Source organism: Melanotaenia boesemani, chromosome 18 (assembly GCF_017639745.1).
Source record: "Melanotaenia boesemani isolate fMelBoe1 chromosome 18, fMelBoe1.pri, whole genome shotgun sequence".
Lineage (NCBI taxonomy): Eukaryota > Metazoa > Chordata > Actinopteri > Atheriniformes > Melanotaeniidae > Melanotaenia > Melanotaenia boesemani.
The window spans coordinates 17,563,796-17,588,758 of record NC_055699.1 but is presented as its reverse complement, the minus strand read 5'-3'; the positions used below and the strand labels follow the sequence as shown (position 1 = coordinate 17,588,758).

Here is a 24,963-nt window from a genome sequence, read left to right as displayed (position 1 = left end):
TGAAGGACTTTGCCTGTAGTTTTCCTCACACAGTATTTTTTGATCTTTCTGTCAGGATGCCACTTCCTCACAGTTTGCATCTAAACCTGCAAGATTCTGTTTGCATAAGAATGGGTTTGAAAATTTCACAGTCCAGCTGTGCAGACTAAACACTTCTCATATTGTTTCATGTGTGTGTGGTGCTCACTCCACCTCGACACCGCAATCGGGTCTTCTCTGCCGAGAATTACAGCTTTGAAGGCAAAAAATCTTCTGCTGAGGCAAAGTCTAGACTTGACACGAACTCTTTTATTTTAAACCATAAACTTAAATTAGGCTATTAACACTTATTTTGCATTGGAAGTGTGTTTGTGAGAAAGAATAGGGGGGAAAAATATATGAAAATGAAAGAAAGACAAGTTTTACAATCTTACGTTAAGTCTTTTTCCATTACCCCCCCCTTACCTCAGTGCTTGTGTCTGACTTCAGGTCTAAAGAATCTGATGTAACTGTAACAGAGTTATGGAGGAGGTGCTTTTTCAGCTCCTTACACTTAGGCTAATTGTGGGGGTTTTACAGTAGGTTGTACAAAAAACAGTTTATCAACATGTTTTGTAAGTTTCTATCCTCATGCCTGCATCAGTGTCAGGTTTGCCCTTTTTTTCTCTATTTTTCTATTCATTTTCTGTGCAAGACCTTTTATATTAGTTTCAGCACACTGCCGTCTATCTCTGTTGCCGTCTGGGATATTTGGACAGCTGTGGCTGGCTGTGTGTATTACAGAGGTTGCGACCCTGACATCGTGTTTAATACCTGGCCCTCTCAGCTTAATTGATGGCCAGAGTAAACACTGTGATCTGGGATGGCCGGCTGCTCGCAAGCACAGGCGAGTGTTTCTGGCTGTGAATAAATATTCCACATTCATGCTTATTCAGAGCTTTATTTTAAACAAGTATGATTCTACAGTTTAAATACATAGATACATATAGATAGATATTGTAATCTGTGAGATTCTATGTTTATGCTTGGTTCATGGTTACTGAAAAGGTTTACTTGATTACATTTAAAGGTTCTACTATTTGTCCACTCTGTTATGGCAATAACTTTCTAGTTCATACTATGAGACAAAACTTTAAACCAAAAATTCCCCACCACTAGGCTTGGTTATTTAATTTACAATACCATTAACAATGCAACTATGCCCCCTCTCTCCTCCTAATGTTTGTGAGTGAGACAGTGGGCCATGTCCTTGTTTATCGTTTATATTTATTGTTAACAACTCAGCAACTTTGTTTGCATACTTTGACAATAAAAGCATCTAGGCTTAAATGCAGCAACATGTTAGACAAACAATGGTTATTACCCATTCATGGGTTACTAGGACACCTCCACAGAGCAGATGCAGACTGACCACAGCTGTGTTTCACATGTAAATACAACCAAAGTAGCTTAGGGGCACAATTTAGCTGATGCAATGTAAAAACCTAAAGAATAGAAAGGTTTCTTGAGAGTACTGCAAAATGATCATAGTCAGTTCGCATAATTGCAGTCATATAATAACCGCCATAAGTCTACTCAAGTAGTTTTGATTTTATTCCAAATCTTGTTTTCTTATCTTTTTCTTCCAGGATATTCACTGTGTTTGGGTAAGTCATATTTGTTCCGCTTCAACCATCCTGAAGAGGCCAGCAGAATGAAGAGCATGATTCCACAAAAGAGCCCAGTATCAGCTTTAGCCTACAACACAGGTACTTAGAGTGGCAAAAACCCTTTTTCTTGACCCTGAACTTTATTTTATCCTTGGTCTTGATTTCTGTTCTTCTCCTCTCTGCTATTATTCTGCAGTTTCTCCATCTGCTTGACCAGCTTGTTTATTTTCATCCTTTCTTTGATGCACCACTTTAACATCATACACACGTTTTGTCTGAGTGTGTACATACACCCTAATGTCCTGAATTTTTGTCTTATCTTATAGAGGATATGATGCTTACATGGAACCTGGTCATTTACATCTCTATGTGCCTCCAGGTTTCAGATCTTGCGTGTTCAATTGAATCTAATTGCTCCCCTTTCAGCCACTGTGATCATATGGGAATGTTTGGAATCCTTGAAAAAGTGTTGATATGCCACAGTAGCCTGGTTTTTATCACAGTTCCCTAGGTTTCTCAAAACAAGGATTAGACCTTATCTAACTTTCTGAAAGCTGTGTAGGAGGTGTGGCTGGGCAACATTTAGCCAAGATGCTCAAAATTAAATGCACCCACTGTCTCACACATGCTAGAACTTAAAATTTCAAAGCTTATTGGAATGTTTTTGTCATCTGGTACCTTTCTCTTTTCTTTTGCCGTGGTGCTACAGCTGGACTGCGGTGCCTCCTCAGTGATTGATCGGTCTGTGAACTCGCCGTGTGCACTTTAAATGTTTGAGCTACATTCAGTGGAATTCTTGCTCTTTAAACCCTAGTCACAAGGAATGTATGTTGATCTCCTCCAGCTTTACATTCACACACATAAGCAAAACTCTTATTTTCAACAATTCCAATCAATACCTTTTATCTGTTAGGTTTTTTTATGATTCATACCCTGACATTTGCACCTTTACAGAGCAGCTGCACACAAAGGCACGAATGGCTTGGCACAGCAGAGAATTATGATAGAAGAGGTTTATCCACTCCAGGCCTCCAGTATAAATCTGCCCATGTATGGACACAAACACTGTGTGTGTTCGTGCGTGTGTTTTTAGATCTTATGATGTCTTTCATTTTCTGCCCTATTTGTCTGCACCATGTACAGTTTGACACAATCGCATATGTCTCACACTTTTAGACATTTTAGTTTCTCTCACAACATAGCTAAGCTAAAATGTTAATGAATCCATTACACTCTTGTCATTGGTTAATAAGCACATTTGTATTTCTCTTCGGCAGATCCACGGTTCTCAGTTGAAAGCGTTTCTATGTGTGTACACGTGTGTCTGGGTGAATGTGGCAGTTAAATACTGGGTGGTCTTAGCTTGAAAGTTGTAATAGCTTCTTTTCCACATAAAACCACAGATGATTTGAAAAATGGGCTGGTCTCTAGCATATTGTTATTTTTAATGTATTTTCACCTGCATGTCTAATGACAAGTTATTTATGGGTTAGTTGTACAGGGTGGGAGAACTCTTAACAGTAGTCCAGAATATTTTTTGCTCTCTTTCATTTACCAAAATTCTATTCTAAGAACTGAGCTTAAGTTGAACTGTTTGTTTTGGACGTAATAGATGATTTTTGTGTGAGTGTGCATTTACATGCAAAGTCTGTGTGTGTGTGAGAGAGTTGATTCTTGTTCTTGGGGATTCTCTGCCAGTTGTGAATTGTTTTGGCTAAGTTTGTTTTGCCAAGGCCCCATTTATGAATAGCTGCAGGTTCAGGTAAAAACACATGCTCTCTCTCTCTTGTTTCCCTTTTCTCTCTTGCTTATTTGTATGTGCCCCATTCTTTTTCTTTCTTTTACACATAATTTTCTCTTCTTTTTTACATCTAAAACTCCTAAATTTCTTTGCCCTTAACCTGTATGTGTAGATGCTCAAGTAATGTTTTATTTTCTTTCCCCTTTGTAGACTATCTGAAGTTTAGCAGTGACTACAGCCATGCAGTGGTGGGGGGCACCAGTAGTGCTAGGGGCATGCGGTCAGCCTCTGAGCTTAGGGACTTGATGGACACCCTACAACGCAAGAAAATTGCCCTTGAAAACAGCCTCAGAGCCAATGGAAATGCTAACCCCTCCTACTTCAGTGTAACACAGGTCAGCCATCATGAAGTTCCAATACAGGACTTATTATATTATTATATTAATTCTTTAATTCTGTTAATTCTTTTTCAGGGCCTCTGAAGTATTCCGTCTTATTACCCTCAATACTAAAAATGGTTAATAAGGATTGGGTCATTATCTTTGGCTCTGTTACAGTGTAAAGCATTTCCAGTTCTCATGTTTTTTTTTTCTGTTTCTCTTTCAGTCTCCACCCACCACACCTGTCTCAAGTCCTGCAATGTCTTCATCGGCCTATCAGGAGCAGGCAAGACGTTTGTATGGCTCAGATCGTCCACCTGTGTCTTTGAAATCTGCTCCCCATCTTTCACCTGGACGACGATCTGACCCTTCATCTCTGGGTTTGCGCTCCTCAGTTAACCGCGGTCAGGACAACGGCGGAATCAGCGATAGCCGGCGACTGCACAACCCAGGTTCCTCTCCTTTACTGTCCACGTGGAACGGTGGAGGTTCTTCTACTTCCGTTGCCAGTAGCGATAGTTTCCTCCTCTCTCTTCCTCCTTCCTCCTCATCCCGCACTCCATCAACAGGAGGTGCAGTCAGCATGCCCTCAAGCCCTCGCCTAGGCCGCCGTACTTATGGGAACCAAGAGTCATCTTCCAGCGGTCGAACCAGGAAATATTCAACAGGCTCACTGAATAGTATGACGACAGGAGGGCATAGCCGCTCTCTGCCTCGCCTTTGTCCCTCCCCATCTCCCCGTGGTGATAGCAATGGAGCGCTGACCTTGTCAACACTTCCTCCACGACGGTCTGATATTGCCGGGGGTTACAAATTTAGCAAAGATGCTTACAACGGTCAGAATACCAGCGCTGACCTCAACCACAACTCTAGTTACTCCTGCCAGCAAACCTCCAGCAGGAATCAAATCCAGGCCACTTCTCAGGGTGAAAGTGTTGTGTCTATCTCCCTTTCCTCCCCTAAGAGCTCCTGCTCCACCAGTCACCCCATCTCTCCCACAGCTGCCCCACCAGATGTGACAATCCCATCAAAACCAGGAGGATCCTCTTCCCCTCGTGTTGCCAAAAAACTCAGCCTAACCTCCACCAGCTCATTGGGCTCTGTCAGCTCCACAAGTTCTAGCCCTCCAGAGGTAGAGCGTCTGGCCAGCCAAGGAATCTCCTCAGGACTAGATCTGTCTTTTGGTGAGAGAGAAAAACGAAGAGGAGGCCTAGAACTCAACTGTGCTCCTGGGGAAGGACTTGGAGAGCGGAGAGCTTCATTTGGGAAGGCAGGGCTGGAACATGGGGTGGGCCTGGGGGAGAGGAGGCAGTCATTTGGAAAGGCAGGGGTGACTCCACCTGGGGGATTTAGGGAAAGAAGGGGGAGTATCAGTTCACTGAGTGGAAAGGAAGAATTGACAGATTACCATCAGCGACAAAAAGAGGAGAGACTTCGTGAGCAGGAAGTAGAGAGACTGGTGAGTTTCTTTGTGTTTGCATAGTTTGTGTCCAAAATTATCACATTTAAAGACTAAGCCCATAACTTTTATTTGAATCAGGGTTGAATAGTTTTACGAATTAACTTAATTACATAGGAATAAAAGTCACTTGATGACGTTGATGAACCTGATTAACATTTGGTTACGAATAAGAAGACATGTTGCATGCCAGTATTTGCTGTGGATGACAGTGATGGCATTTAGGAATGGCTTCTTTCATAAGAACATTCTCTCTGGACTTTCAGACATACTCTCTCAGGGAGCTTAACACACACACACTCGGTGAGGTTTACCACTCAACAGATGCTTATGGCAGTTAGCCCGTACTAAAGGACTATTCTTAACTGTGTGCTTGGATTGTGCCTGTGTGTGTGTGTGTATATGTGGGGTGCATGTTTATGTCAGTCATCTGGAGGTCCGCCCAGTGTGGTTTGTACCACTGAGGAGCCACAGAACACATAAGTCAGCTGTGGGTCAGAGAAACCAAGATTACAGAGTGATACTGTAGCAGGTGGATAAACACACAAAGGCCCAACACATAATAACAAGTGGGGTTATAATCACACTGTCTTCCTGTCTTTATGTCTATTCCAAGGCTTTATTATGTTAAGAGTCCCTTTATTGCTTAATTCTGTACAAATGTGGTTCATAAGATTTGCAAGCCTTCAGTCTTTTTTTTGTGTACACACACACATATATATATATATATATATATATATATATATATATATATATATATATATATATATATATATATATATATATGAGCAAGAAATGTTTTGAATAAGAACAAGAAAAGTTTACAAATAACAAGTACTGAAATGGGGAGTTGCTTTTAGCAGTTCTGGCTTTGAAGCTTTGAAGGCAGACTGCAAGCACAATTTCAGTATGGCTCTAAAGTGGATGTAGGGCATCATCTCTTATTGCTTTATCCTAGTCTGCCCTCTAGTGGCAGTTTTGGAAAACCCCTTTCTGTTTACATCAAAGTGGTATTTGGTCACGTTCTAAGTTACAGTACACAAAATCACCCATTGTGACACTTAAAATTGTGCAGTTCAGAAGTGTTTGGTGAGGTTTAACTGAACCTCAGTTCCTGTTTTTTACCATTAGAAAAAGTTGATGTTTTGAAGTGTAAGTCATTTGAAATGTAGAGAGAAGAGTTGTAATAATTGCCACTGACAAGAAAAGCTTTTGCTCGTAAGGACTTGTGGTTAAGAGATGAAGGTTTATCTTTACGTGAAAGAATTTTTTTTATTTACCATTAAAAAGACTTGATTTTTTTTCTCACTTGAAAACCATGACCATAAGGAAGACAAAACACATTCATGCCAATGCACTTTGTGTAAGGCTAAAGCAGCGCCTCACATTTTCTTCACCTTCTTTCCTACTTCTCCAAATCTTTCGCTTCCACTGTCCCCATTTATTGGTTTCTTTACTCTTTCATTATCTTTCTGTCTTCGTCTCTCTGTCTCTCTGCAGTTGGCTGTTGATCTTCTTGGATCTCCACTGAGGCCTGTATCTATTAGAATAGAACAAGGTGACAAACTGACACAGGCTTGTTTTGTATCAGCTCCTGGTTCACATTACACATTATAAACAGGATGTGTTTATTTGTTAGGGTGCACTCATACATGTATATGAACATCCCTCCTTTGCAGTGTACTCAGTGTTTTATTTCACAAAATTTGATCTAAAAAATAGATTTCTTTTATATTTTGTTTCTGAAAAATAATTGGTTTTAGTGATGAGCCCAATAACATTTTTGTAGCAGTTTTTCACCAGGTAAAATATTTTCTTAGGTCTTAATTAAATGGCAGATTACTGCCTTAAGTTTCACAAGCCTCACCTGATCCAGATTACTTTGTAGAACACAGTTCCATGGAAAGTGTCCTGTTTCCTTAGCAGCATTACACACGGACACATTCCTGTGTTTGGAGTCATGGCCTGTTCTCATGCACACTTCCGATTGTAGTTGTCAGCTGTCTGCCTTCTTATTAGCTCACTCGGTCTCCCTCTGTTGCTCACATACACACACACACACACAAGCGTCTGTTTCTTTTTTTTCCCCTCTCTGTATCTAATATTACTTACAACAGGCTAGCTGTGTGGCTCATATACTTCTCGCTTGGGAGATGTTACAGTAAGGGATCATTTTGACTCTTTGCAGCTTCCATGACTCCCCACATATAGCTGTACTCAGGAAAGCAGAACTGTGGAAGTAGAAAACTTTGCTGTAGGGACTGTCAGTGAAAGGAGTTGTTCATACCAGAATATGCTAATTATAGTTAATTACAGTCTGTTGCTAATATATGTAAAGGGATAGTACTGAGTACAAAGTAAATACTGCTGCATTGGGACTTTATAGAAGATTTTAACTGGAGTTACTGACTTCTACGATGCTTCCTCAGGTAATCTTGTTTTACCCTTGCAAAACTGTTATTTTTACGTGTTTTTTTTTTTTTTTTTTTTGAGCTGTTAAAATCTGACTCCAATTAGGATGTAGTCTTAATGTAGATAAGTACAGAACATTTACACGATTTTTATAGAGAATCCAACATAAGAAGCAGTGCCTGAGACAGTTTTTAGCTTAATCTTTTAAGTAATTTAATTTAGGATACAACATTAAAACACTAAAAATGTAGTAGTAAAGCAGCCTATAACTCATCCATATCTGTGTCTGCCTTTGTGTGGTCATCACAGGAGAGGCAGCGGCTAGAAACCATCTTGTCTCTTTGCTCTGAGCTGGGTCGGGCTGAATGTGATGGAGGTGGAGTAGCTCAGACCTCCGCTTCAGCTGTTGCAGACCTTCAGAAGATCAACCAGGAACTCGAAAAGCTCCAAGTGAATGATGACGACGATGAAACGCCATCTGTGTTTTCGGACTCTTCGATTGTTAACGGAACAGCAGGGAACAGTCACATGACTTCTCCTGGACCAGAGAACGGTTACTATGATGATGATGATGATGATGATGATCTGCAGGTACGACAGAGACGCAGCAGTGGACACAGAGACTTCAGGGCTGAGTCAGCTGTTGTCAGTCTGCGGGGGTTCGCTCCCTCACCTTCTCCACGCACACAGAAAAGAAATGAGGTATAACACATAAGACGCTTAACTGGATGCTCACCAGAAAGCTCATCTCTACTTTATTAAAGTATTAATTTGCTCCACACGCACAAATAAATAAATCTAAAGCTACAAATGGAAGTCTCTGTAAAAAGTAGATAAAATGTTGGGTGTCTTATCATCTTGTGTGTGAAAGATAACATGACTTTGATCAGCTTCTTAAAATATCAGCCGAGATTAATGCGGGAAGTGTTTATGCTTTCTATTCTCTATGGAAAACATAAGTGTAACAAGGATCCCTTGTCTTAATGCTTGAAAGATAGCAATATCCTTCACATACACAGGTGGAAGATATTTACAGCTCATTTATTAGATTAGAGCCGGCCAAGCGTTACCTTTTTGAATTGACAGCTGCTTATTTATGAGGTTGTGTGCTTGCTTGTATCTACCAAGATTTTTTGTAAGATGTAAATTCATCTCAATCATCACAAATGGCACAGAGCACTGCAAAAGCAAACAGGATTTAGCTGTTTTGCATGATTTTTGTTGAAATATCCAGCAATGAGCAAGAAGGGCATAGGTCCCTCATTAACAATGACATAGTACTACATCGCTGGCACACAGATTTATTCGTTACACCACATAATTGATCACATCATGTAAAGTTGTCCATTAAACTGTTTCTTCAGCACTTCGATCAATGACTGTATTGGTGTTTTTAGACTTTTGAGGATTCAACTCATCGTCGAGGACTAGACTTGATGCCTTCAGAGGAGGAAGTGAGGTGTGTGGAGGAGGAGAGAATTCAGGTGCTGAACAACATGGAGGAGTTGGAGCAGAAAATCAAAGAGCTGGATAACCAAATGGAGGAATCTGCCAGAGAGGTAAAGAGAGGAGACAAGATGAATGGAAAAAATCCATCCTCAGAATTCAGTTAGATTCATGTCAAGTTAAAACCTGCATATTGTTTTATTGTTTTGTGTTAAAAGTTTTAGTTAAAAGTAAAAATAGACCAGACATACTGTAGGTCCATGGTGATTGTTTTTTTTGTAAATTTTATCTCCTTGAAGGTGGAGGTTGAGCGAGCGCTCGTTGAGGCAGAGCAGGAGTCAGAAGTTGCTGCTCTCCAGCGGGAAAAAGATGCTTTGGAAGCACTTCACAGCAAGATGGAAGACATGGAGACCAAATCCAAGCAGGAAAAAGAAAAGGTATTTAATAGACTAATAAAGTGAGACCAGAGATTTAAAATCTTTCACACAGCTAGTGTCCATCCATCGAATAAGGGGCAAATTATTTTAATTTCTTCCTTTAGATGTGATATCAATAATCATGTGAAGGTAAGAAACATAAACGTGTAATGAAAAAAACTTTGAAAACCCAATACAAACATAAACTTTTAAGAGCTTTTGACCAGAAATTTTGTGGCATATATAAAGGCAGTCCAAAGACTCTCCTATATTCAAGGGTCATGTGACCAAGTGGTAGGTGTTAATCCCTCTCATGCTCTTTCTGGTCCAAATATATATCTGCTAATACTGCCCAGGGTGCACCAGTCACCAAGCGATCCTATCTGACACTCAATATTCCAAGACATCTACAAATGTATGCAAGCAAGAATGTGTGTCTGCTTTCTACGTTTATGCCGTTCATTGGTAAAACGGACAGAGTGGGAAGTGTAAGTGGATAAACAGATGGAATTTGTTATGAGTTTGTGTGTGTACATGCATGTATGTGTGTGTGTGTGTGTGTGTGCTGTTTTAGTTTGGCACTTGGACATTCCCATTTGTTGGATTGAGTCCCGGCCCGCCTCAGAAATTTCCATGCAGCCGCAGCCAGTGTAGCTGATAAACCCCCACCATGGTAGTGACAGAGTAAGGGAAAGAGAGACAGAATGATCAGACAGATAAGTGTTACCCTAAGCGCTTTAAACCGAAGTTCACCATTGGATCAAGTTGTGTTTGCACACATTTTGGGTGCCTGTGTATGTTGTGTTTATAGGAAGAACCATTAATGTGATTGTTAATCCTCTGTGAGTCATTCCATGTGTCCTGTTTTCCCTTCCCACCCATTGCTTCAGTCATTTCTATTCAAACAAACTGGAGAAAAGGCAGGACACAAAACACAGTTTACACCAGCTCCATATTACCACTTCCTCAATTCCTTTAACCAGCTCTCCATTGCTCTGCCAGATTTACTCATTCCCTTCCCTCTAGGCTAGCCTTACTGACCTGATCGCTGTAGTAACTAACTGTGGCTCTTCAATCCCCCACTAACTCAGCCATCCTCTCTCTGTCTTGTGTGTCTGTTTGTGCTTGTCTTTGTATTTTTATGTACACATGAACAATGTGTACATGGTGTATATGTCGTCGTGTGGGACTGTGCGTACTTCCATGTATGTACGTGTGCCAGGCGTGCGAGTTGCTGCAGGCAGAAAGGGGCAAAATAGAGAGGTTGGCTCAGATTGTGTGTGAGCAGCGCTCCCAGCTGGACAGCTGCCCTGAAGCCACCAAGGAGCCCCTGCAGGAGCAGCTAGCCAGGGTCAGTACACACATGCACACCCACTCATACACACAGAGTCACAGGGAAATATGTGCAGACGTTTTTGAGCCAATGAATCCATGTAAGGAAAACGTAACAAGTTTGCAACAAAATATTCAACCTAACATGGAAATGCAACAGTTTGTGCATAAACATGGAAAGGTACTGAAGTGGCAGACTCATGGAAAAGGTACATGGTGCTTTTATACTTGAATTGCATGTTAATTTGCATGCTTTTTCAGGGCTGATTTTCCCCCAGCTTCCCCACAGCCACCTTCAGTTTTTAACTAATTCTGTTGGACTTTGTTTCCTCATGCTATTCTTTCATCAGAAAGGCTAAGCCTGTATGGGAGTGTAAAGTGCCTTAGGATTTAGGCTGCAAGACCGTTCGGTACATCTGGGCAGGGCGTTTAATGCCTTTCTGTTTTACATGCAACAATGTCTTACTTAAAAAACAGTTTTATATAATTTTTGGGAATGCTTGTAGTTTGTAAAATGTAGCATGTTGACCCAAACAGTAGTTGTGTGTGGGTGTTTGCATGACGTGTTACGTGTTTGGGAAAAACCAAGGATTTCTTTGTCTGGGTTGTTCATATCTGTCAGTTTGTTCTGGGTTGAAAAGTTTGTGTTTGACTTTGTATGACACTGATGTATAACACTACTATGACTATTATCATCTCTCAGGGAGAAATCTGGTTGCACTTACATCATTAGGTTTGACATTTTTGTCTGAGAAATAGATAAAAATGTTTCTGTAGTCCTTGAAAGTTTAACACTTTGACACCATTATATTTAATTTTTTTATTTGTTCTTTTTTTTCAAAGAATATGAATGTCTTGGTTAATTTACAGGTGAAACTTGCTCAAAGGACTGTAAAAGGTAAAAAAAAAATATTTAAGAGTTTATAATTCACCAATAAACTGTCAGACAGATTATGTGTAAATTCATGACCACTGTAACTCATCACAGGAGTGACGCACAAACAATCATTCAAGAGCAACATATGCACAGCCATAAAAGAACCCAGGGTGACTCATAAGCACCTAAAGATTTCTCTTGTTTATTACTGTTAGTGTTGATAACATGGGCTGCAGATTATTAAGAAATCACAACATATGTGACACCACTGTTGTGATCATGACGTGACTTATGATATATAAACAAAAACCTCATTATGTATTATTTGTATTAATTAAGCTGCATATCGCTTCTGCACACGCTGGTTAGTTATAGAAGCAGAACCTAATATAAAGGGAATGTAGCCCTCAATAACACACCTGTGCTTGTGCCACTATTTCACAGGTCTACAGCATACCAGTCATTACGTTGGTGGTAGTATTGTCGTTTGGGACTGTTTACCTGCATCTGGGCCAGGATGGCCCCTACAATAAAACCTAAAAGGCTTCACAGACTTTCATGAACACCAGCATGTGCTCATCGTTTTCCTCACTCATTAGCATGTAGTGTTCTGTTGGGCCACTATCTTTTTTTAAAATTTTGTGTGTGTTTTTTTCCAATGTTTATTAGGACTGTGAGATGCTTGAGGCAGAGACAAAGCGGTTTGAGGACCTGGAGTTTCAGCAGCTAGAAAGAGAGAGTAGGCAAGATGAGGAGAAGGAGACACATACACAACATCTTCTCAGGGACATCGCAGACTACCAACGCAGCACTGTCACACGCAAGGTAACAGCTCTCTTTGTATTTTTCTGGGGCAGTTCACTAGCAAGGAGGGCCCCACACCAGTATAAGAACTTAAATGAATGAATGGATGGTTGAGGGAGAAAGAGGGATGAATCGGTGAGAGGAATGGCGGATTGATGATGAGGGAGTATGAAAAAAAAGAAAGAGGTAGGGTGAGGATGGATGAACAAATAAATGGTGAATAAATGTTGGGGGTGAATGAATGAGAGGTGGTTGGATGAGGGAGAGAGGAAGGTGGGATGAAAGGGTGACACAAGGAGAAGATGGGTGAATAGATGAAGGAGGAAAGGATGGATTGGTAAGGGGGGAGGAAGGAGATGGAGATGAAGAGTGATGGGAGGTATGGTTGAGGTATAGCCTTGCTCCTGAACCATAATAAATAGGCTAACTTCACACAGTATGACCCCCATAATAAATTAAGATAATTTCACTAAGTTTGTTTTTCTTCTCCTTTAGGAGCGACTGTTAACGCTGAAAAAGCAGGCAGCGCAGATTATCCAACAGGCTCAACGAGAAAAGGAGAGCTTCCTGAAGGAGAGGAGCAACCTTGAGTCAATGCTGCAAAGAGTACGAGGATATCCATGTTTGCTTCTTGTGTTTTTTGTGTAGAAAATTGATAAAGTTTGGTTTGATTTTGATGACTTTTTTCTTTCTCTTTTGTTGTTTTCTGTCCGTAAGGAAAAGGAGAGCCTTGCTTTACTGGAAAGAAAATATGCTGACCTCACTGGTGGGAGAAGTTTCACTATGAGGGAGGTAGGTTTGATTGACAGCTTGTAGACAAGATGAGAACAATTCTCTTTGAAACCTTTAAAACTCATCAAGTGGGCAGAATCCTTTAGATTTAATCATTTGGATTTCCTTCTTTACTTGCTAGGGTTCAGTCTTATTGGCTGACACGTGTCAGTCCCTCCTTTCCTCTATTTTTCTCAAGAATGCCGAGGTACATTTGTTTTCCTCGAGATGCAGATAGACTTCTCAAGTCTATTTCGTGCTTTCTTCTCTCCTTAATGTCTTCTGCTTGCCCCTTTTGGTTTATTGTTGTAATTACTAGTCTGTGTTATGCAGGAATAATAGTTGCAATAACTTGAGTTGACCCTTATTTCATTAACAGTGAGAGCAGCTTTAACTCACATGCTGTATATTAATACTGACTGGATCTTGAATGTCTGTTGTCATGTGTATTTTAACAGTATTGTTTGTAAGTAACTTGTTGCCATGGAATTCTGCAGCATTCTAACAACTAATTGTCATGTGTGAGATTTTAATGTGGCTGACTCACTTCATGCTATGCCTCACCCATTCTCTTTCCCCTATTTCTCCTCATGATACCCTCCAGGGCTATGTCACTGTCAGTGAAATCAATGAGCTTTACTCACAGCTTGGGCAGGACCCTAAACCTTCCCCTGCCCCCTCTCTGGCCAAAGCCTCTCCCGAGTCCGAGGTAAACCTTTCCCCTGACGACGACACCCCCAAACCAACGGAGGACGAGGTGTGTGTAGTGGTGTGAAGGGTGTTTTCATGTCTGTATCTTTCCCCTGACTCCTTTTGCTGTCTCATTTTATTTCGCACAGTTTTCTTACAATTCTTCTTTCTTTTTTCAAAGCTCTGTCGTTCTTCTCCACCAGCCAACTGTCAGTCTTCTTCCTCGTCTTCTTCTTTCTCCCATCTAAATTCTCGTCCCCTTCCCAAAACACCCTCTGTGCACTGGCCAGAGATCATGGCAACATATCGAGACCCCTCCCCCCTCCCTGAAACTCCCCCTCCTCCCCTTCCTGTCAAAAACCATCATCAACGACACAGGCAGGTAATATGTATGTGGTTGTGTAAAGAATATTCAAATTAGATTTACACTGCCTGACAAAGATCAAAAGTCACAGACTTTAGCACTTTGTTGGACCACCTTTAACTTTGGTTACAGCTTTAGTATGGAATCTTGTTGATAACTTTATGCTGAGTTTCATTAATTTTTCATACTATTTGAGCTTGATAAATCCTGTCATTGTCATCTTGGAATTAGGGCTGTCACAGTTAACATTTAAGAAGTTAGAGCTGCTTCTCCTCCGTATCAAAAGGGGTCAGTTGAGGTGGTCCGGGTATCTAATTAGGATGCCTTCTGGTTGTCCTTGGAGATTTTCCAGACACACCTTACAGAAAAGGAAAGCCTGGGGGAGACCCAGGACTTACTGTAGGGATTATCCCTAGGAGGAGCTGGAGAGTTTTGCCGGGAAGAAGGATATCTGTTTAAGGAATGACAGGACACTCACTTGCAGCACTTTTCCAATGTATGGTTTTTACCTATTTTTGTTGTTAAATCCAAGTTGTGACTTTTTATTTTTTTCTGTCAGTGTATAGTTGTTATAATAGCAAAATATGGTTTTAAGGTACAGAAGTGATTGAGATTCAGAAGAGCTTCGGCTTGCATGACTGCCATTGTGTCTATTGCCACTAGAGGGCAACAAAATAAGAAATTCTTAGGAATTAAATAAACTCTCTATAAATGAGACATAATGGTTTGACTTTAATTAGGCTTTTTAAATTATAACATTAATAGCTGATAACCGCGTGCATCTCTTCCATCTCTGTGGGTTGAATTAGCATTTTCGTTTGCTGGAGGAGCGAAAGCGGTCTGAGAAGGACGGTGGGTCACATCTGAGTGATACTTTACCCAGAAAGAAGACCACTCCCATGCTGAACCCTCAGTTTACATGTGCAACACTCGGACGGAACTTCCCAACTAAGGTACAGTTGTGTGCAGTAGATGGTTATGTATGCATTAAGATCATGGCTTGGATGGTTTCAATTCTCAACCTTGGCATTTAGTTTAATTGTATTATAAAATAATACAATATATATGTGTGTGTGTGTGTAAATAATATTTATATATTTTGGTCTTTTATAGCCCCATCAGCCTCTGGTGCAGAGTACAAGTTGTGGCAGCATTCTTCCAAGAATTCTTTCCTTTTCGAACAAGGAAAGTGAAACTCGACGTCTTCATAGAGGTATACTCATACAAACAGATCGAGATTGCACAGGGTGGATTTTCTAAACATGGGCATAATTGCACTTGAAAGGAAGCACACCCACCAGAAAATGTCAAGAAAATTTCACAGATGTAGTCTCTAAGTGAAAAACGAAAAAATTAAATACTTAAATAATTTAAAAAGTTAATAATTTTTCACTTAGACACCACACCTGTGAAATGTTCTTGACATTTTCTGGGTGTGCTTCCTTTTAAGTGCAGTCATGCCCATGTTTAGAAAATCTTTTAAAAATGCACAGCGAGTATTAATAATGTGCAGTGCAATAACGTATAGTGCACTGCGCTTATTATTGCACTGCACATTACTAAGAACAATTTTGTTATCTGATTCTCCAGACATTCTCTGGTTTTAATGAGTAAAAACAGCTTTATGGACTTTTCCCCCTTGTGTTATACTTACTACACTCATCTTCTTGTTGTAACTTGAAAATAAACCTTTTATATATCAGAGTTGATGACAGAGGTTTTGTTTTTTGGGTGTGCACCTCATTATGTTTTGGAAAATTACAGTGTTGCCCATTTGTTTATCTGTGGGTAGATAGTGAAGGAATGCAAGTATGGGATGGCTGCTACTTGATTCCTCTGTTAGCTCATGAAAACAATTCATGTGCATTAATCGTTAATTGTTTAAGAAGAAAAGCTGATTTCTTCTATCTCAGTCATTCACATAAGCTTTATTTAGCCATTTCAGATCATTAAGAATATCAGCTGTTAACTCATCTGAGAGTAAAACTTTATGCATGTGCTTCCTACAAACATCAACCGGTTTTAATTTTTATACATGGTTTTTATCACTCTCCTATGTAATGTTAAGATTTTACATTTTTTCAGTGTCTCTTGCCTCTGTTTCTTTTTCCTGGTAACTGCCGCATGTATCTGGTCCCTTGGTCCCTTTGGTCCCTTGATCTGGCTCATCTGTTGGGTGGGTCTCCTGTATGGGCCTGATGGTATCAGGGTTTTTGTGAGTGTGCCTCTTCCTGTATCCTGAGGCTGAGTTAGTCTCTCTTCAAAGTATCTGTCATTTTGTCATCATTCTTCTGTCTGAGTGTTTGCTTCTCCAGACATATTTGAACTGCTTCAGCTTGCTTTTAGGATTTTGTTTTTTTCTTTAGTTGCTTTTTATTTAGCTTTTTGTTTAGTGTGAGTTACTCTTGGGGAGTAGTAATTGTGCCGTTACGGTGTACCTTTTCTTGGGACGTCTGAGGAACGTGTCGCAGTGGCGGGGCATTGTGTTCAAAATCTGGATCCACCTGGGCAAACTGCCCCAGATGGATTGTCAGAGACAGGTACAACACATGGGAGCAAGAAGAATGTTATGTTAGTATCTACTAAAACCATTATCTTTCTCTCTTTCTTTGTTCCTGTTGTTGGATTCAGGCCAGCAAGGCTCCCGAGCAGCTTCCCAGACTAACGTCTACCTCGATGCCTTTGGTTACCGTGACAACCAGGCCTTTGACACGATGAGTGTGGATAGCAGTGACTCCATTGAAACCAGCATCTCTGCTTGCTCACCTGACAATGTCTCCAGGTAAGTGTGGCATTTTAGGTGATTTTTGAAGTCAACTAGTCAGGCCCTTGAAAATCAATTAGCCCATTAGTCATGATTTCATAGTGATGTGGCATCAATGCCATCTATAGTGAGTACGGCTTTTAGCCACTCAGCTTGGTGAGAGGAGAGATCAGTTTCTTACGCGCTTCAAGAATCAGTCCAAAAAGCCACTGTCCATGCTGGTGAAGTTCCCATTTATTTTCAGTTATCTTTTGTGCGCTACGCTGATGACATATTTCTAATCACAGTAAAAGGTGCAAAAAAACGAAAAACTGATAGCGGATAAAACTGTGTGATTTTCCCACATCCAAGCTAATTAGAATGCCCCTTATCACCTGTGGCTGTAATTTAAAAAATGCAAGAGACAAATAAAAACAAATGGCTCCTACACCATCAATAACGAATAATAAAAAAAAAAAAAACATACGATCTCCAAAGGGAAACTGTAAAACGTGTGAGATGTTATTTGTATAATGTGTGTGTTCCAGGTGAACTGAACACCACGCCCACAGGAGCGTTATTTTCTTCGTCTTTCTGTCTGGTCTTTTCGCTCCTGAAGCTCAACATTTCTGTTACGGTTTAGTAACCGTGCTTCTCCGGTGTGTTGCCTTCACTATTGGTGAAAACTCTTACAGAAACAGCTGTAAAATTTTCCTGTTTCCGCCACCAAATTGAAGTCGGGAGGCAGAGAAGAGGTAATTACTCCTGGGTGAAGCTGCAGCTAGCTTCAGGGTTAGCCCCCTTTACCCAGCAGTGGTGAAGCAGATACTGGAATCTGCTGCAACTAAAAGAGCTGTGTGATGTTTATTTCTAAAGCTTGTAGCAAAACATTCACCTCTAAACAAGTAGCTTCGCACAGTCAACTTCCTCTGCTCTGAAGTCTTCCCTTTGCTTCTCTACCCTACTGCTCTAACTCTGGCGCTGTGCGTCAAACCAGCTGACATGCTGTCTCTCTCCCACTCGCTAGCTCGACCTTAAAGCGAGCACACTATTCTTGTAACGCAAGGCAGTAAACAGCACTATGTCTCTTCACACTGAGACATAACTCATCCAAACAGTAGTAGATTTTTAAAACAGCTGTCGACTTAGTCGTTTTGACTAATTGATTAGTTGATTAGAAGTGCACATCCATACTGCTGATGGATGTACCAAGAACTAACTCTGACAATCAGTCTGTGTGAATGTAACATACTTTGGGGTTGGAAGAAAACGAAGAGACAAAAACAAAGAGAGAAATACTGAAAAATGACAGGAGACCAAATGGGACTTCAAATAGGAAGTCAGTTAATGTAAAAAGTGTGGAAAAGTTTCCTGGCTTTCATGTTCCCTCCTGGAGAGTGGGATTTGTTGAGGTGTGTGTGTTGTATAAGTTAAGGGTTTTTTTTATTAGTGCTCTAGGGATCAGGTTACGGAAGACAGAAAACATGAAGGTATGTGTGTATAAGAGTGTGTGTGTGTGTGTGTTAATCACCCTCAGGTTCAGTTGAACTGAACAAACTAGCATGAGTGCAGAGATACATCTGGGGGTGCAGCCCCCCTTCTGGACTAAACCATGTGTGCTCACTCGCCCTCTCTCCTATTCAAGTACTTAGATCCATTTTTTCTCCCCCTTGTCTTGTTTTGCAGGATGGTATGTTCTTGTTTCAGCAGATTTGAAAGCATTTGCAGAATGACCTCTTTGCATTGTAATTTTTGATCTTCAGTTGGGCTCCAGTTGGATTACATTCTTCCACTTTGGTTTGGATTGGAAGGCATGTTTTTGAGATGTGGATCTATCCCAGATGAAAAGGTGGATTTATAATAGAACTGCATTTTTGGTTGTCTTGCAAGAGATGCATTTCATTTTGGAAATATTGTGTGTTGGCACAAGAAAAAGGAGACATTTGACATTTGAAGGATAAATGTAACCTGGGCTGGTGCACAATGATTATGAGTGCAGTTCCCTCTCATCGATTAAGGTAAGAAAGTTGCAAAAAAAAAAAAAAAAAAGAAGTAAAAATGGAAATGGTGAATGCAATTGTGAGGATGGAACTTGAATATTTGTCCTATTAATGTAAATGACAGTTTTTGATATCAAATTATCTGTAATCTTGAAGCAAGCGGTTGATCCTGCAGTGAGAATTGCAGATTTTTATCTTCAGAATCTTACATTTGGGATGAATTTCAAATAAAGAGAGCCATCAAGCTGGATATAAAATTATATAAATGGAAAAAAAAAAATACCACAGAGCGGGAAAAAGCTTTTTATTTTCTCCACAAGCTTTTTTCATTCCATACCCTCCCACTCAGTCCTTTTTTTTCTTTGCTGTTACCACTTTTCTCCTCCCCATTTCCCTGATCTCTGTATACTTTACAATAATGTGAACCATTCCTCTTGACAATGTTATGACATCATCACACACCAACACGGAGTATCCATTTCCTTCTGGCTCCAGATTAGAGAGACGTGTGTGTGTGTGTGTGTGTGTGTGTGTGTGTGTGTGTGTGTGTGTGTGTGTGTGTGTGTATACTTACAGACTTCTGTTCACACAATTTTCATTGTTAGTGTGGGTGGGCTTCCTTCCCTTTTTAGGCTCAAAATCAAATCCCTACTATCTTCAGGCTTATTTATGAAAGTTATATTTATTTTAGGGTTAGTGAATATCTGTTTTAGAAAAAATGGGGGAAAAAAAAGGAAATGTCCTCAGAAGTGATGTGTTTGCTTGTATATGCATGTTAGAGGGAGGGAGAGCAGAATTTGAAAGAAAATTAGTAAGAGAAATTGTGTTGAATGTAACAGAGTCTCACACAGACAAATTTATACACGAATCCTTTCCCTTTGATGTTTGCAAAGAATACACACCATGTGCAGACCATCTGCATCTGACCTTCTGCACTTCTCTGTAACTGAAGGCTGTCAGAGAGAGAATGGGAATGGTCTGATCCTAAAATTACCTTTACATCCTTGCTTCCTCTCCCAGTGGTTTTCTTTTTGATGGGGCACACACACATATACACACATGCATAAACAGTGAATAATAAGGAGTATTCTCAGAGGACTTTTTTTGAGCTGGAATACTAAACACAAGTCTTTTTTAAGCTTCTCTGTGTTGACTGTATGCAGTGTAAAGTCGCATCTTTCACAATGGATAAAATATCCTTTTTTTTGTCCAGTTGAAGGATTTTTTTTCTGAGTGGTTGTGCAGCGAAAACATGTTTTCTTTTTCTTATGGCTGTTTTGTGTGTTGTTGCAGTGCAAGTACATCAAATGTGGCGAAGCTGGAGGAGATGGAGCGCCTGCTCAGAGAGGCACAAGCTGAGAAAAACCGCCTCCTGGAGCACAAGGTTTGAAATGCACAATTTATATTGACTTATTTTCAGTTGTAACTGCATATCTCTTTTTTTTTTTTGCTAACTGATGTGCTTTGATCTTTGTAATAAATTCCTACGTTTAACATAAGGTCATACTATTTTAACTTAAGAGTGATATTTCTGCACATCACTGCTTTATTTCACAAGTTTTGTATTTATGTCGCTGTGTGTTCTGAAACTTTATGATAATTTTGTTATTCAGGAACGGGAAATGGAAATACGTAAACAAGCCCTGGAAGAGGAGAGGAGAAGAAGGGAGGATTTGGAGAAAAGGTTACAGGAGGAGACGAGCAGGCGTCAGAAACTCATAGACCGTGAGGTTAAAATGAGGGAAAAACAGAGAGCGCAGGTGAGAAAGGAAAACAAGATGAACAAAAAAAAAAAAAACATATCTTGAAAGTGTCTGGCATTAAAAGTTCCAGAGATTTTTTTGTGTGTGTGTTTCCACTGTGGTCTAAAGTATGAAGATGAGGCAAATTAGTGCCCCGAGTTGCTTCAGCACATCTCTGAGCTGAAGTCCACAGATGAAGTGTCTTTCAACCACACAACAAGACAGTGTGGCCCCTTCTAACAGGGTTGTTCATTTGAATGTGATCTTTAGAAAAAAAAAAACATTTGCTTCAGCTGTGGTCATGTTCTTCCAGTCAGTGAAAAGAACCTGTAATCAAAATTTTAGTGTCTGTTAATATATGGTTTTTCTAGTGTAGGCTAGTGAAGGGCTGTAGAGAAGTGAAATACTACAACTTTTCAGTAACGTCTGAAGAGTTAACTTTTCATTTTTGATATTGCATTTCATCTTGTTTCTGTAGCTAACTTTTGTATGTTCTATGCACATTTTCCTCATTCTGAGTGGTTTCAGTCATTTCTCTGCTGTCAGGTCTTATTATAAACGCCATCTATCCTTTTCAGCTTTTTTCTTTGGACCATCAACTCTTGGCAGCAGAATAAAGACTCATTCCCTTTAAAGTCTCCTAACATGTGATACACATCTGTGTGATTTATATGATGCATAAAAAGAACAAAGAAATTCATGTTTATCGGTGCTTTAAACAAGCCTTTCTCTGTTAATCTTTTTATCACCGTATCCCGCAGTCCCGGCCGCTAACTCGATACTTGCCAGTGAGAAAGGATGATTTTGACTTGCGAGCTCACATTGAGTCAGCGGGCCACAGCACAGACACGTGCTTCCACTTGTCCATCTCTGAAAAGACCTGCAGAGGTTACCTGGTCAAGATGGGAGGCAAAATCAAAACCTGGAAGAAACGCTGGTTCGTCTTTGATCGCAACAGACGCACACTCACCTACTACGCAGGTAATACAGGCAACGCACATATGCACAAATAAAGACACAAATCATTTTCACGTTTGTTTATATATCTGCGTATATTGTAACACTGACTGCAGATAAGCATGAAGCCAAGCTGAAAGGAGTGATTTACTTCCAAGCTATTGAAGAAGTATATTACGATCATTTAAAGAGTGCACATAAGGTACGTTTTAACATGCTTTGCATATATTGCATTTTGCATGAATTCATTTAAAATAAATTGGGAATTTCTGTTTTTCATAGCACATCATCTTCGTTCCCTATCTTTTTTTTTTTTTGTTTGTCTTTTCCTCTTTTCATCCTGCATCACCTCTTGCCTTTCTAACTCCCTCATCTTTCTTGTTTGATCTTTCAGAGTCCAAACCCCTCCCTAACCTTCAGCGTAAAGACACACGATAGAGTCTACTACATGGTCGCGCCGTCTCCCGAGGCGATGAGGATCTGGATGGATGTCATCGTCACAGGCGCTGAAGGGTACACCCATTTCATGGTGTAGTGAAGGTAGTGGTGAAGACATGCGCATTTGGTTGTTTATATTGTGTTTCTACTGACAGGAGTTTATGTCAGTAACCCTTCAAGTAAATGCGCCTATTCACTTGAGAGTGGACTACAGCTTAAGATGAACAGTGTCCGGCTGATCTGCTTCCGTGGAATTTTCTGACTTTATTCCAATTTATTCCTAAAAGAATACAGGTGGTGAAAAGTTTGGCTTGTTTGATTGGTTGTCTGAAAAGAGATGACATTACTTGTGCTCTCTCCTCATTGGGAAGTGTAAAAACAAACAAAAAACATTGAGGGGAAAAAAGTGCCTTTTTATTCTTGGGAAAACCCTGGAGATAACCGTCGTATTATAGTCAAGATGGCAGGCTTTGATTGGTCTCAAACATTTGTGAGAATCTGCACAAATATAAAGGGCAGTAATTCCACCATTCATATGCAGTCTCTTGTTAAATCCAACAGTAGGATCAGATTCAACAGTCTGCTTTGGGGTGAGCTCAGATTTGTCTCATAATTTTCCTCAAGCATAAAGGAATCTACATTAGCTAGAAATGGGTTTAATCCAAGTACTTTTTTCTTTGAGCTTTGTACAATGTTCTTCAGAAGAGAGCAGACTGTGACTCAGCAGCTCTTTTTAGCCTTTTTGTTTTATTTCCCCCCTCTCAGGTTTAACAGTATGTATGGACCTGCATGCATACATCATGATGATGTGTATATCTACACATTAGGTAAAGAAGTGCCTGTTTTTGGTGCATGCTTCATGTACACATGTTTTTACTGTGGGCTTCTATTGTAGCTCCAAGGTGCTATTGTTATGCAATATTCCAAAAAACACCCTCACATTATAGTCCTGAGCAGTGGTGTAATTAGGCACTCAACATGGTTGAGTTTGATTTTTTTTTCTGGTTGTTATTATCGTCTTTTTAAAAACACCTTAATGTGCTGGGTTTACAAAAGCATCGCCACACACTCTGAAACACACACTAAACAGCTGTTTAAAAGGTAACAATAAGAACTGATACACATGAGAGGCACATCGTTGTGGCACAATGTACATTTTGTTTCAAAATTGTACTTTTGAAATATTTAGAACGGTTTAGATTAATTATCAACTTAAAAGTTAGATTTGTGCCTTTTTCTTTATGATATTTTTTAGCGGCAGTATTTTTACACACATTCTATCGCATTTTTGAGACCCACATTTATCCATATACGCAATGCCAAGGATTAAAGTTTCTAATTAAGATGTCATGCAGACAGATTTATGGTACATTTGTCAATTATAAAAGTTGACTGATTACTGTGCTGCTTTTATCCACTAGCTTTCAACACATTATATTTGCAGGTATTACCACTAACGAAATGTTGTGCTTTAAATTAATATTCCACTACGATCAGTAAAGCTGCTTTTCCATCCATACTATGTTCAGTCCACTGACAAGCATATGTACTATCTTGCCTTGTTGCATTGTGTGTGTTTTTTTTTTTTTTTTTTTTTTTTTTTTACCGAAGTAGCTGTCCTATTGATATGATGTATATTTTTCTGTCGTCTCTATAAGTACTCCAAGAACAAAAGTATATATATATGTTGTCATTTTTACCATGTGATGGCGCTATTGAATTTTTTTTTATTTAGTTCCTTTAATCCTATAGTTTGTATTTTCTATAATTGTTTTATGTTCATCTTACTGTATTTATGTCATTATCAATGCATGTTTCTTAATTTTGTATCACCATATGAATAATAAATGATATATCTTACATGTTGTGTTGTTAATGTATTAAGACGTTCATATCTGTGGAGTAGACTCGCTTCCCCAAAAAAGAAGCAAAGATAAAAATGGAAACAGGAAAATTCTTTAGGAAAAAAGCCATAACATGACGATATAGAATAATGTTTATGAAACTTCTCTAGTTGTAGCAGATGTCATATCTCATTAGTGACAAGTAAGTTGCAAGTGTAAGAATGAAACTTGTTTTTTTTTTTTTTTGGAATGCAGGAAATTTTATTTTGCTTCTTTTTTCAAACAAGTGGCTGAAAGCATCAGAATAGTTGCAGAATTTGTTAGAATCTCCCCAGCTACAATTATTTAATCCTGATGTCAAGGAGTAGTAGGCATCAAACCAAATGGCCACCAATGCTCCAAGAACTAGATGACCACTGCTCTTCTATTTCCACAAGATTATGTGCACCTTCACCTGGCATATTACAGGAACAGAGGCAAAGTGGTTGAATCTTGATCTGCGCACTAAACTTTTCTCCCATCACTTGGTTTATCCACAAAGAAACAGTACTGGTACCAACTGACTTTACATCTGCTTCACTGATTGTTTTCTACCAGAAGACAGAGAGAGAGAGAAAAAAAATGCAACCACTTTTTTATTTTTAATTTTTTTGTGATTCTGTGAAGTTATAACAATACTATGTAGTGTCCAGAAGTGACATACAATTTACTGTGATGTGATATTACATTGTAGTAAACTATTTTATAAACAACACAAAATGTAACTAAAAATTTATTCTCGTGCTTTATAAATTTGATATTTTAGAAAGGGCTTAATGGTAACCCCTAAAGGTACTTTTCTCAGGGTCCTCCCAGGGAAATCGAGCACCATCGTGTGGCAGAAATGGGTACTGTCCTCTGACTGTACCCAGTAGCAGTA

General features: G+C 39.6%; 1 protein-coding gene across 6 annotated transcripts in view; it reads left to right on the top strand.

The window, feature by feature from the left end:
* Positions 1–24,060, top strand: part of phldb2b (pleckstrin homology-like domain, family B, member 2b) — a 40,305-nt gene extending 16,245 nt beyond the window's left edge. For 3 of the 6 annotated variants that reach the window (XM_041967877.1, XM_041967876.1, XM_041967880.1), the window contains 19 exons: positions 1,608–1,727; positions 3,580–3,764; positions 3,976–5,208; positions 7,930–8,322; positions 9,018–9,179; positions 9,366–9,503; positions 10,705–10,833; positions 12,361–12,516; positions 12,991–13,101; positions 13,213–13,287; positions 13,871–14,023; positions 15,130–15,273; positions 15,434–15,533; positions 16,952–17,102; positions 20,357–20,447; positions 20,677–20,823; positions 21,567–21,786; positions 21,879–21,964; positions 22,157–24,060. In XM_041967877.1, the coding sequence (XP_041823811.1) occupies positions 1,608–1,727; positions 3,580–3,764; positions 3,976–5,208; positions 7,930–8,322; positions 9,018–9,179; positions 9,366–9,503; positions 10,705–10,833; positions 12,361–12,516; positions 12,991–13,101; positions 13,213–13,287; positions 13,871–14,023; positions 15,130–15,273; positions 15,434–15,533; positions 16,952–17,102; positions 20,357–20,447; positions 20,677–20,823; positions 21,567–21,786; positions 21,879–21,964; positions 22,157–22,297 (3,935 nt within the window). In that variant the 3' untranslated portion in view covers positions 22,298–24,060. Of the gene's footprint in view, positions 1–1,360; positions 1,409–1,607; positions 1,728–3,579; positions 3,765–3,975; positions 5,209–7,929; positions 8,323–9,017; positions 9,180–9,365; positions 9,504–10,704; positions 10,834–12,360; positions 12,517–12,990; positions 13,102–13,212; positions 13,288–13,870; positions 14,024–15,129; positions 15,274–15,433; positions 15,534–16,951; positions 17,103–20,356; positions 20,448–20,676; positions 20,824–21,566; positions 21,787–21,878; positions 21,965–22,156 lie in introns of those variants that run through there. The other 3 variants (XM_041967881.1, XM_041967878.1, XM_041967879.1) reach the window with 3 other exon arrangements.
* The last annotated feature ends 903 nt before the right edge of the window (positions 24,061–24,963 follow it).